The sequence below is a fragment of the Struthio camelus genome, chromosome Z (genome assembly GCF_040807025.1).
Source record: "Struthio camelus isolate bStrCam1 chromosome Z, bStrCam1.hap1, whole genome shotgun sequence".
Taxonomy (NCBI): Eukaryota; Metazoa; Chordata; class Aves; order Struthioniformes; family Struthionidae; genus Struthio; species Struthio camelus.
Genome location: NC_090982.1, coordinates 69,946,989 through 69,960,435, shown reverse-complemented (window position 1 = coordinate 69,960,435; position 13,447 = coordinate 69,946,989). Strand labels below are relative to the sequence as shown.

The 13,447-nt window shown below is 36.7% G+C and overlaps 1 protein-coding gene across 3 annotated transcripts in view; it reads right to left on the bottom strand.

The window, feature by feature from the left end:
* Positions 1-929: 929 nt before the first annotated feature.
* Positions 930-13,447, bottom strand: part of LOC104146842 (ARF like GTPase 15) — a 222,628-nt gene continuing 210,110 nt past the window's right edge. For all 3 annotated transcript variants that reach the window (XM_068928741.1, XM_068928740.1, XM_009679083.2), the window contains one exon: positions 930-4,826. In XM_068928741.1, the coding sequence (XP_068784842.1) occupies positions 4,674-4,826 (153 nt within the window). In that variant the 3' untranslated portion in view covers positions 930-4,673. The remainder of the gene's footprint in view (positions 4,827-13,447) is intronic.

The following is a 13,447-nucleotide window of genomic DNA, read 5'->3' as shown; positions in this document are numbered from 1 at the left end:
AGGATTGAGGAGAAATGATCTTTATCTAACAAAATTCAGGAGCCCTACTTGATTTCAGGGGTCCTTTTTGACTCCAGAGACTGAAAAGGTACAGTTTTTGTTTTCACGTAGGAGATGGGTTCTCTCTCATCCCTGTGTTAATCTAGGTCCTGGATGACTAACCCCACAGCTGACACAAACAGATGTTTTTACTTGTTTGAACTATTAGGTCAAAGGGCTAATGAGCTAATGAAAATTCTTTAAGGATCTATCAAATGAGACACGATTAGTAGACTTTCAGTCCCTATTTATATGAAAGAAAATATTCTGTGTTTACAAATCTATTTCCATCCCAGTCTTGCTAAGAGGTAGATTTAAAAATAATAAAATTTAAAAAAACACACATACCTCAAGAGCTGAATCAGGAACCTCCAGTCTGGCTGAGCAGTGCTGTACTTCCATCAGCTGTGTTATAACTTGCACTATGAGTATCTTTTCTACTCAGTTTGTGATAGAATAACATTAAGATTACGTTGTCTCAGCAAGTTTTTAATTCTCCCCCATAGTATTTTTCTCTGCTCAACTTTTTAAATGTTTTCCCTGGTATATGTCCTGTACCATGTCAACATATTTAAAAATATGTTCTAGTCGTATAAACATGTCCCTCAATTTAACACTGCGATAACTGTATGAGGATTATTCCAAGTTGTGTTCCAGCAATAAATCCACAAAGCATTTCAGAAATATTTCCAGAGTAACAACACCTTACTGTGGAAATAAATCAACCAATTTTTAGAGGTGTACGTGTATCTATGGATAATTTAGCAATTATTATACAGCAAACATTTGTTTTCATCTAGAAGTAAATAACTCATTTCGAAAATTCCATATCAAGGTAATAAACTGTGCTCCCAAACTGGTTAATACTGAAGAAATCCAAACTTAGCAACTCAACTCTACACAGTGTTTATTTTCATTTTGCTTTTGATAGTGGAAATCATGTATAAATCACAAACAGTACAAGTTTTTCATGTCTGGCAGTTGTCCACTTGAATGGGTCAACTACTTTGTATAGACACTATTTTTAGTATAAAGTCAAGATAATATGGCAGTTAACTAATACTCTCAACTACAGTAAAGATACAAACTTTTGTAATATAAATTAATTGCCATTACAAAAAGGCAACTGTATTAACTAATACGGTACAAAAATCTGCAACTTCTATAAATATAATGAAATGCAAGAAGGTAAATGAAATAATACATCACAGATTTTTGTAAAGCGCATTTGAATAAGCAAGCTAAGATACACATGGAACATTATACAGCAAGAAAGAATATCAAAACCCACTAAGATTTAACTTTTCTTTCCATACAAATGCTAGAAGTACAAGCACAGGACACAACATGGAAGCAGTAAGATTACCAGCTGAGAAGGGGTAGACAAAGCAAGTCTTACTGACAAGTTGTAAAGCGTTAGGCAGCAGACAGAAGCTTGTCAAAACCAGCTGTTGTTGGATACTGATTGATAATGTTTTCATTCTGACGGCTGAAACATTGCAGACAGCCACAGGTCTGAGAAGAAGCCCAATGTGGGCACATACGCATACACACACATACACACACAAAGTAATTCAACAGATGTCTAAAGAACATTAAAGCACAATATCTTTTTTAAAAAGACAATGTTCACTCCTTAATGAACTTGCATGGAAAGTAGGGCCTAGTGCCCAAGTTTATTTCATCTAAATGATGAACATGTGTGAAAAGATAAAAAAGCAAATAAGACTGGTCATCTGAATAAAAACTGCATGGTGCTCACATACTGAACCACAGCCATAGTATTCAAGAACACTTTAGAAAAGGATGCGTGACAGGAGTTGCTACGGACATTTTTAATCCCTCCATAAAAACGTGAAGGTGTTTAGACATTAAAAAGGTACACAACCATTTAAGTCCATCCACAACACAAAACCACAAAAGAACTACATTCAAAGTAAAGTTAAGCGTTGGTCTTAGCCATAATCAGTTATGAGGTATTGTTTCAACCTATTGTAAGGAATGATCGCTATATTAGTAAGAATAAGCATATTTAAAATCATTATGAAAACAATTACTGCTCCTGTGCAGTTGGTATTTTCCTAAAGAAAAAGCATTAAGCATCAAAAGGTCCTTGTCTAACTACGTTGGCATATGCCAAAGCCATGTCTCTTTGACTAGTTGGGCCTTTTAGATGTTAGCCACGTAGCACCTTCCAACAGTGCATAGTTGGGAAATCATGACCAAAATATAAATCAAAACCCCCAAAATCTTTGGGCCAGACTCACTGATGGTACAAATAAGTACAGTTCCAAGAATTCCGTTCAGCTGGGATTATTTTCACTTGTGCCTTTGGTCCCTCATTTTAGTATGGGAAAGAAGGGCAAAAATAATAAAAAGATTTTACCTCTCACCTTCTAACTAATGTTAAATGAAAAAGCAGTAAAATTTTCCTCTTTTTAAAAAAATTAAAAAAAAAAAATTCCTCTTTTTGCCTCCCCAAACTGTCTGCCTTCTCCTGGGAAATACTTCTCTCACTCCTCCCCAACATTTCTCACTTCTTGTTGTCCCTAACTGGGACAGAAATCTGGGGACCTTGTGGCAATCTAAGGATTCTGTATTTACTCATGTTAGCTAAGAAAGAGAGTCTGGAGCTCTAAATCAGATCCAGTTCCTCTTTAAACTTAGGAAGAGGAGCTTCCTTAAGCCACACAAGAGAAACTGATGGGCATCTGGGTTGCTTCTAAATTGTACAGAGAGAACTGGAACCAAAATAGGGCTCCTCAGCCTGTATTTTAAAATGAGCGATTCCAGTTCTTGGGTGTTTCCAAGAGTCTGAGGACTGAGGAGACTGACCTGGCAGGAAAGAGAAGAAAAATGAAGCAAGAAGAGATGTCCTTCAGGCTTATGAGCAAAGCTTTCTGGCTATTCTATTATAAAATTAAACAAGGAGCTTACCAGTTTTCCCAGCTTCATTCTGATAATAGGAAATGAGCTGAAAGAGTGATTATCAGGCCATTAATTTGGGCAGATATAGTTCTGAAGGAGCAAGCCAAGAAATCCATGGAAATTAAAAAGTAAACAAAGACCTATAAAAACATTTTGTTTTAAAAAGAGTATAATTACAAATAATAGAGAAACAGCTTTTATAAGCCTTTATAAGCTGATCCTTGCTATTTCTTTATTCTCAAATAAACTAGTGAGAAACTAGAATATACTTTAAACTTAAAAAATAAATGTTCAGAGTGGAAGGATATGCTGCTTAAAGCCTTGAAAAATGGTTTACAAATTTTAACGCGTAAGAAGTAGAATCAATGAAGGACCATTGGCACATCACTACAGTTTGGGTTTGCAGGCACTCATGCACATGGGGAGCTGAATGCACAAGGCACAACATTCAAGGTGTGCACCAGTCCAGTGACTGGTTGGCACATACACTGTTGTGACTGACTTAATTGTGAGTCACTGACCTGGCACATTTCTTTATCAGACCAAAATGGTTTATATGGTTTTAAAAACCAACAGAAGGCAGTCAAAAACCTGCAAATCTACAATGGGGAAAACTTGGAAAGAGGAAATATGCACTGTGTTACAGGAACCAAATGTGATTTTTCCAAATGTATTACAAGTGTTGTACCCAATGAATACTATTTTGTCTTCTAAGTAACACGCAGCTCAGAGGAAGTTTTAGAGAACAAGTTATAAACTCTTGAAAAGAGAAGCTTATAATACAAACACTGGCAGGCCCTTAATTACGGTATAGATGCCTTGGCACTGTTATGATAACAGTAGTACTCTATGAGCAAATGATACAGGAGGCAATCCTTATTTAAAATCGTTACACTTCCAACTAGTAACAAAGCATGCCTCCACAGCTGATTTACGAGACTGCTTTGCTTTTCTTCATGAAAAACTAGTTTCAGTGAAAGTTGTTACTTTATCCCTCCTCTGTGTATTTTCTACAATATTATTACTTAGACCATCTTTTTTGTCACCTATTCTTAACAAATACTGTTACATGCACATACATCTGTGCCTTAATTTCCTCTTCAGGAAACTTCCACCAAAATAATGTTTTATGTCTTTGACAAGGTTATGCATTACATTTTAGAAGAGGACTCAACCAACACGTCGATTATATTTTCATTTAGTAAAACTCCAGACTAAACTTGTGCATTAACAAGAAACTCCTTGCTTTTAAGGTATCATACATCAAGATTCTCAGTGGCTGTGCTTTCTAGACAGACTGTGGGGGTCAGTAAACAAGCTAATACAAATTAGTCTCACAAATCCCTAAGACATTAGTTATTTTTAAAAGCCAAGGTAGCAGGCAGAATTCCTCCTTTATAGACTATGTTATTTTTGTGCGTGCAAAATTTCCTATCAAGGATGATGACAATGCAAGAAAGCAACATGCAGTGTGCAGAACTAGTGGTAAACAAAGAGGAACTCCCTATTTCAGTAGTGTAGACACCTTTACTGGAAATAATCATGTACCTGATTCACAGAGTATTTAATTTACCAAAAGGGTATTCTGCACTAACTGCGTATGAACAACATATCATAGCACAGTCTTGATATCACACCATAATTAAGCTGTGAGCAGAATGAACAGGTACAGTGATGAATGGAGAACCACTTTTCTCTCTTGCGTTTCACATTCTTGAAGGTTCGAAGTCTCTCTCTTCTAATAAGTTTATTAGAAGGGAGAAGCTGTCTTTTACTGCCTCCATATCATCCAAGGAGCAGGGTTTAAGAATCCAGCGCTTTCCACGTGCAAGTGGCTCAAGTTCAAAATATTTTTTGATCTATTAAAAAAAAAAAGACAAATCTGTTAATAACACAGTGATAATATACGTTGTTTCTCTCATCTAAAAAGCAAAAAACAAAATACCAACCCAAACCAACATGTAAAAGATCAAGGGTACTCATTTTTAGAATCTTACTCACAGCTGTTCTTATAATATAGGTTATATGTTGTGACCTGAAAGTGTTTTCTTTAGGGGTGAGTGACCTGCTTGGAAGCTACCATTCTACCAATACATTTAACAGCATGGGAGGTCTGGGAAAGAATTATACACACTTAAGGCAGAGCAAAGCACATGAAGCAAGTGCTCAAAAAAAAAAAAAAATTCAAAAAACGTGGCAAAACAGCAAAAATAGCACTAAGAGGTTTTAGGTGAGGTTTGTATTTTAACATGAAAGCTGTATGTTTCATCATACTGTTATTGGTAAACATTTAAGATACAGAATTTGTTGCCAAACTAATCTAACAACAGTAACTGTCAAAAAACTACAAATCTTAAACATTCCATTCAAAGGTAAACTACAGTAGGAGGTTTCTTAACGACCGTGAGAGCGCTAGAAAAATAATTCCTCCCAAAACTTTTGTTCTTAATTAAACAGACAAGACTAGAACACTAATTTGATTAGAATAAGTATTATATGCGAGATATGATGGTTTCCTATGATGGTCTTCATTCAGAATCCAGTATATTCCAGGGGACTTAAACTACTTACTAACAATAGGTAATAACGGCTATGAAGAAAGAAACCCTTTAACTAAACTAATTTCATTTGTATTTCTGCAGCAACCATGCAGCAAGGAGGCACAGAATAAGATGCAACATAGAGTTACAAGTTATAAGGCTATTATAAGCCTTGACAAAATATACTGAGGAAGATGCAATTTCTTGGAAAGACCAATCATCATGGACACTAACTACACCAAATATCAAGTCAGAAATGCAGACCCACCAAAAGAATGTGGAATAAGAGAGTTTAACTTGGTATCATACTCCAATAACTTTTCGAATTAGCAAGTACAGTGTCAAATTTGATTTCTGACCCTATTAATGCTTCTAAGAAAAAAACAGCAGTTTGCAGGCTGTTCTGATCAGTAGTTTACATTAAGCTGTTTTCATAAAACTTTTAGTCTTTGATAGTATTTGATCCAATAGTCTACTCACTTCTGACTTGTCAAAATAGACATTTAGTTTTTACATTGAAATTATATCCATCAATACTTGGTACTGTCAACAAACCAACGGAAATATTTGGTCCTAGCTTAGTATGCACATTCTTGTTCCTTATATTTCCTGCCAAAATATTCTTAATTTTCTCCTATCACAGACTGAGCCACAACTATGCACAACAACGGGAGCAGTTACTTGTATTATGGTAGGCAGCAGAGGCCCTAGACAGGCAACTGGAGCCGCACTGTGCTAGGCTGCCTGCAGAAAACAGAAAAAGGCTTCAAAAGCCCAAACAAGCTGCGAAGTGTCTGTACAGCTCTTTAGAGTATCTATACAATACTTTTATTTATCTAATGGAAGAAACCAATTGTAGTTGTATTAACTGTCATAAATCACAATTCAGCTGTGACAACAAGGCAGGAAGGGTTTCTTATACTGTCCAGAAAAGAACTTTGATCAGAGCGTCTAGTAACAGAATCATCAGAAAAATACTGTGGTTTTGAGACGAGAACTACGGCTGTGGACAGAGACATGCGGAACTGGAAACGCACTCCCCCTTAGAAAAATAGCAGAAAAAACAAAAATGGAAATAAACGGGTCCGATAACAACCAGTATTTTAATATTAATGTACCTTTTCCTTAGTGCTACTCTCACACTGACACAGCAGAAACTGATATGGTGAGCATGGTTACATGTGATCAAAATATAAACACTAATCGCCAGAAGGGATACAACGTGATGTCTTCTGTAGGTGAATTGACACCCTGTTCAATTCACCCCCTTTAACATATGAAATTAATGGCACTGATCACAGCAGTCGAGTAGCAGGGTATGGAGGCACTCTTGCCAGTTTTAGCAACAGCCTCCTTGACTGCTAAACCGGGGGGAAGTGAAAGCTGCACAAAACACAACAAAGCGAGGTGTCAGTGTAACGAGCTGATGAAGTAGCCTGCTGGTGTTAAGCTGACAAATATGGCTGAGTAATTTGAGATTTTTCGGACCTGTAACCTAGAGGATGTCCACCACACCCCCCCTGCTGGAAGACTATTGCCATCAGCCCCCTGAGTTCACTGAAGTCTGTCCACAATCTTATTTTCACAGCCTCTGCAAATAAGGCTATACCATATGAAGAAATGATTAGGAAAAGGTCATTACGTTTTAATGAGAGTACTTAGGTTTAAAAGCATTAAACATCTAGAAATGCATACATAAGGAAATGATGGCAGTAAGCACAGTAGCACTGAGTCCTGTGCACTTGTGAGCAAATACAACACTGCTTACCAAGGTAGCCTCTAGCCAAGAAAAACACAGGGACTTTATGCTATATTTCATTGTCGGCAGACTCCAAGATATAACTGCTATTTCAGCAGTAAAACAGCATCAAGTTATTTAGTAAAATAAACTTTGCATAAAAATTATTTATTTGGCTCTGCAATCCTGATTTTTTTTAAACTATTTCCTGGTGTGTAATCAAAATGTAATAATATCAGCATGGTGATGTCATCATTTTTCATATCTGACCCTCGAGTCAGAGTCTCTGCAATAACAAGTCCTGAATGAACACTAAAATTAAAAGCGATCATTAAGCAGTGGCTTTTGAAATGAGAAGTTTTCATAACGGCATCGTAGCACAACGGTTTGTATCCACCTAAGTAACAGCTATTTTAGCGATACCTACAGAGAAGAAATTTGCTAGATGATTTGTCGCTAAACCAAACATAGGAAAAGAACAAACACTAATCGGCTCACCAATATATTAAATAACGAAAACAGAAGTAGCACAGAAGTGATCTTCTACAACCCAAGAGACACTTTATGGTATGTTACTGTATTTCCTCATCTAAAGTTCACACTATAATGGAGTTTACTGAACACCAGAATTTTGCAAATCGGCTCTGCTGTTTTGAAACTTCCAGAAAGAAGTCTGCAGATACACATATTTTCTCCTGTAATTTACTACAACGATCCCCCTTTAAAACAGAAGCCATTCAGTTCTAAAAACAACTATGTTTTTTCAGACTCAAAAAGGAACCCTCTGTCACACACAAGAGCGAGAACAATTACACGAAAGCAGACCAGCACAATCAGATGCCCGATGCTGTTTATACAGTTGCGTTTTCCAATGCTCTCTCAGCTCTCCATCCGCTTTCCTTCCCGTTTCCCTGGAGCTGCTTTCTGCCTAATGGTCATTAGTCATGCTTCTTCCTTACTGGATTTTCTGAAGAGGATGCCATCCTCTAAACCGTCACCAAAATGTCCAAGGGAAGCTGAAATTCTGTGACCACTTTACCCAGTAGCTCTTGCAGATTCAGACAGTCAGCAGTAACTCTTTTACAGCTTCCTTAACTACGCTAGTACAAAAGAGGTCTGTCAATAAGAGGTACTCTTTGTCTTCCTCTGTTGTGTAGCTGGTGAGAAGCTTTCTGCCTGTTCGTGGATGCTGAGGCAAAGTAGGAAGACTCAATATACTTCATATCACTGACACATTAGACATGCATTTACACAGTAGCTTTGCATAATCATATATTTACTTGGGGACTGTTAAGTTTTTAAAATAAAACTGTAGAGGAAGACACAATCAATTAAATTCTCATTATTTTAAGATGTCTTTACTACTACTTTACAGGACCTTACTGTAAGTCTTGACTCCACATGGGGGCCTTGTTTTATAGGGAAGTTGACGTTGTATTTTTGCTACATTTTGAAGTCAGTAAAATCCAACAATACACGTTTGCAATTATTCCCTCTCTTCCCGCCCTCCACCTTCTAAGTCCTATTCTACTGGCAGAATACCCTTAGGAAATGGTTATCAAATGTTGCTTAATCTATGTGCTAGAAAAGTCAAGACACAATAAAAGCACTGATGCCCAGAACCTCAGCTGGTGTAAATTAGCAGAGCAGTGTGGAACTGATGTTACTAAATTGATCTACGTAAGCTGAGTAACCAGTTGCGCTGAAAGCTTTCACATGTTCCATTACAGAACCTCATCTGTCCAGTTCACAACACACACAAATATAAGAAAATCTAGTCTCTCCAATATATGACTAAAAAGTCATTTCTGGTTTTTACCCCAAATTAATAAAACCTGTTTGAAAGTATTACTTTTAATCAGAATTCAAAATGCTAATTCCAAATTTCATCAACACTTAAGAAAATTCCAGTCCACTCTAATTAATCTGTTGTAAACAAATGTATGATACAGACAGTAGCATACACTAGCAGGCTTTATTCAGAGAATTCAGTGAACGAAAAAATTTGCTGTTATATTGAACATTTTTACTGGGAACACTGGAATAAAAATAATTGTAATAAAACGTGTACACGATACCTAATCAAAAGCAGCACAATCACGTCATCCCTAAGGCAGTGTTCCCACTGGTCTGGATTCTTCACAGACTTTTACTGGATTAAGCAAGGGCACCTACAAGCAGGTGACTGGTCGAGATAAAGTAAACTAAAATATCCTAACTTGCTGAGTTCATAGCATTAACCACTAAGGAATGGTTCACTCATTTACCCCAAATCTGCATGGAAAAGAAATGCAGTAATAAAGGGAGATTTGAGTTCCCCATGTGGACAGAGGAAATGCTTCATTGGACTGTGATGCTGAGATTACATTTTCAGACATCATAAAAATCTGCCTTTTGGAGCAATCGTTCAGAAAATGCAAGAGAAAGAGGCAATTTTTGTTTGTACCCTGAGCACATGAACAGCAAAAGAGCTGGCTGTAACAGTGACCAAAGCATGCTCATATTCAAAATATCTGGAGAAGAGAAAAAGCCAAAAAAATCCATTATGTAACATTAAGTCTTAAAAAGGGAAACTACATAAAATGGGTAACTTACTTAAAGGAAATTAACAGTGCAGCTAAAAAGGTAGGACGTTTGCAGGTGGCACGGAAAAAAATACCATAATTAGAGGCTCAGAGTATATTTATATTGCTACAGAAGACTTGAAACAAAAAAAGAAATCTTTAAACTGTTGCAGCAAGGAAAAGGATGGCATTAGAGGTAAAAGAAGCCATGCCTAAAGAAGGAAAATAGAAAAGAAAAGAAAGGACGTTCTAGCAAATTAAATAAAAACCACAAATGTTGACCTACTAACCACAAAATGCAACCCATTGCTTAAAACACCTCCGATGCTAAAAAGTAAATTGAATTCCACTCCAGTTTATGTCAGCGTGCTGCAGAGCAAACTGCACAGCCTCGGGAGCGGCTACTCATGCTTTTCTGCTGATCCTTTTCTGAATACAGCGACTTACAAGAGTGGGTGGAGCGGGTAGGTAGCCACTTCATCTTACACCAACTAGTTGCACGTGAGTCAACACTTTCATGATGTTTCCCTGAAAATCTGCTAATATTCTCTTCATCTCATACCCCACTGGGCCAACAAGGACCTCTTGTCTGACAAGAATGGCTGTTCTAACGTTCAAAACTCTCAGCAAAAGTTACCTAAGGTTTATTCTTCCAACAGAGATACTTCATATACTCGTGTAGAGAGTCTTCATTTGTGCTTGCTGTCTTATGCTTCTTTATAGTAATGATCTCATCCACGTCTAGAAGGACCCCGTGATACCCTTCTATCTAATAAACAAACCTCCTAAAACACCTATACCTCGTATTTATTGCATCTATACAGAATACCTTGTATGTGACAAGGACAAGAATGACACCTGCTTCAGCTGATGGGAAGGGATGGAGATGCTACTGTGATCTGGAACAGACCTCCTCAGTAACCTATTCACAGGGATATTTTCAGGAACGCTATCTTGAGATTAAAATCAGATACAGAAACCCTCATAAAATCTAGCTTTATAAAGTTAAATGTTTCATTATCAACTGAGCTTTATATGCCCGCTGATTCCAAAGTCTGTACATGCAATGTCAAAAATCTACAAAGGAATTAAAAACATATTATGATAATCAGAATGATGTAACTGAGCTGCTTTTTTGTTTTCTGAAGTATGACCTGCTGAAGTAAAAACAAAAGAAAATGCAAGATTGTCTTCCTCACCATTTCTGAATGCAGACCAAATTTCAAAACCATCAGAAACCGTTTTGTAGAACTTCTCACAGGTAGCGATGCATGCCTTAGAAATTAGTATTACTAATTTGTACAGCTTTTCAATCTCTTTTTACTTTTGTTTTTTTACAAAAGATTATCTGAAACACTCCCAGCTGAGCTTTGTACTTAGCTTTATAATAGACGTGGCTGATATTTTTGGCTCACAAGTCTCTATAAGGAGGAATACAATCACGGGTACACATAATCCACAAAATAATTTACACAGCAGTTTGTAGAACAGATGCATTTTTCCATCCTGGTTATCTTTAGAGGCTATAAGATGATACCCTTTTCAAACTGTAAGTGATCGCTTAAGGAAATATATTTTAAAGAAGATTCATAACTTTCCTGGATGAGGAAACAGGATGCCTGGCAAATTAGCATAGACATGCTGTTCAAAACAGAGAGCATGCAGTACTGGCAAACACAAGTGTGAGACGAGAAATGAAGAATAAGATAGAGAGCTGGAAGAAGAATATGGAGGGGTACTTACGGAAAAATATAAAATATTGTATAATCTATCACTATGGAGAGAATGCAAGATTTTCAAAATGGATCGGCATTTTGTATACAGATACATACAGACACGTTATGACAGGGCTGGGACAAATACGATGGATGAGAACGAGGACGCAGAAGTGCTGAGGGTGCAAAAGTACTACTGAGATTTGCATGAGACACTGTACTTAGGTGAAAGCAGAGATGGGCTTCGGGGAGCTACTAGCATCTATCAATCAACTCTATTCATGTAAGTCTTTACCAAAGCTACAAAACAACAGGGTATAATACATTTTTTAGTTACATTCTATTAATTTCTCCAAAAAGAAATAGTAAGGCTCAGGTAATCGGTAAAAGGATATATCTATACTTTGCCTTCCATGTTTTTTTCACCAAGAATATTCTGTTTATCTAAGCATGTGCTTTTCCTACAACTGGAAGACATATAGAAAACATGAGAATGGTGACAGCACATCTATGCAGAGAAAACCAGATGTCCTGATGAAGATTCATACAACCAGTGTTGGCTGGATAACCATAGGCGCTCACAATGTCCAGTCCCACAGGGTGCAAATCAGCATCCTTTCTTGAGTGAAGAGTGAAATAATGAGGAGAGAGGAGGTATATTACGAGAAGAATGCAATTAAAGGGCAGTAAAACCACATTCTCCTTTAATGTCTACAGCTTTAATTACTTAATTTATTGTAAAGAATTAATCAGGAGAGAAGTGAAATTCAGACCTCAGATCTTCAGATGCAGGATTAACCTGCATATTGTCTCTGCATTGCACTGCACATTCTAGCCCCATGACTAACCCTGTAAATCATTGCTCCTATTGCTTCCTCTCCTCCTCATCGTCTTTTCCAACATACTCTGGGACTCAACAGATACTACCTGACAGTTCTAACCTCTTTACTTCCACCAAGACATTATTAGAATAAAAAAACCCAAAGAGCAATGCTGAAATTAGCCATGATCAAATTCAGGTATTTTGAAGTTATCTAAAAATCAGCTTTTTCTGCATACTATATAGTCAAAAAAGGTCAATTTTCTACATATAATGGCAATTTTTTATATAAGGGCACTCAACGTATCCAAACATGTTCTTAAGATATTATATATTAACTGTTTGAATTTAAGATTAATTTAAACTTAGGATAATTTATTTAAATAGCTCCCATTACATACATCTGTTAAAAAATAATGTGGAGCTTATTCAAAAAAAATTTTACAAGAAAACTTTTAAAAGCTTTTACTATATCACCACCACTCACCTCCCCTCTACCTTCCTTCTACCTGTTTTGGATCTCTGCTACATCTTCAGTTAAATAACCTGAGGAACACAAATAGCTAGAAGAAACACAACACTCAAGACCTTTAACCAGATTTCTATTAGACTTTCAGAGTTTTTGTAGCACCTTTTTTTCTTTTTTTTTTTTTTTTTAAACAGACTAGATATTCATGGTTCACTTCAGAATATGATGGTAACATAGCATGCTGACTTCAGCAGCTTAAACACAGATTTGGCTTTAATTAATAAAAAAAACTGAGCCACAGGTACACAAGTGCTGAAAAAAAAGTTTGCCTATGGGGTCAAATGCCAAATTAACCTTTAGAATAACCAGAAGTCCAAAAATCAATCCTTATTATGACATCCCTTCTGCAAATGACATGTTTTCTCTTCAGATAACAGTTAAACAGTATTTTCTTGAGATGCGTATGTGCTGATTCATCTATGTTTGCCCAAACAGGTATATGAATATAGTACTTGAATAAGTAACATCTGTACGCTGTGCCCATGTTTGCAAAGCACCAAAACACTGTATGGACATGTATTCTTGTAGTAACAACTAAGAACAGAATTTACAAGGCCTTTGTGGTTGGTTCCCC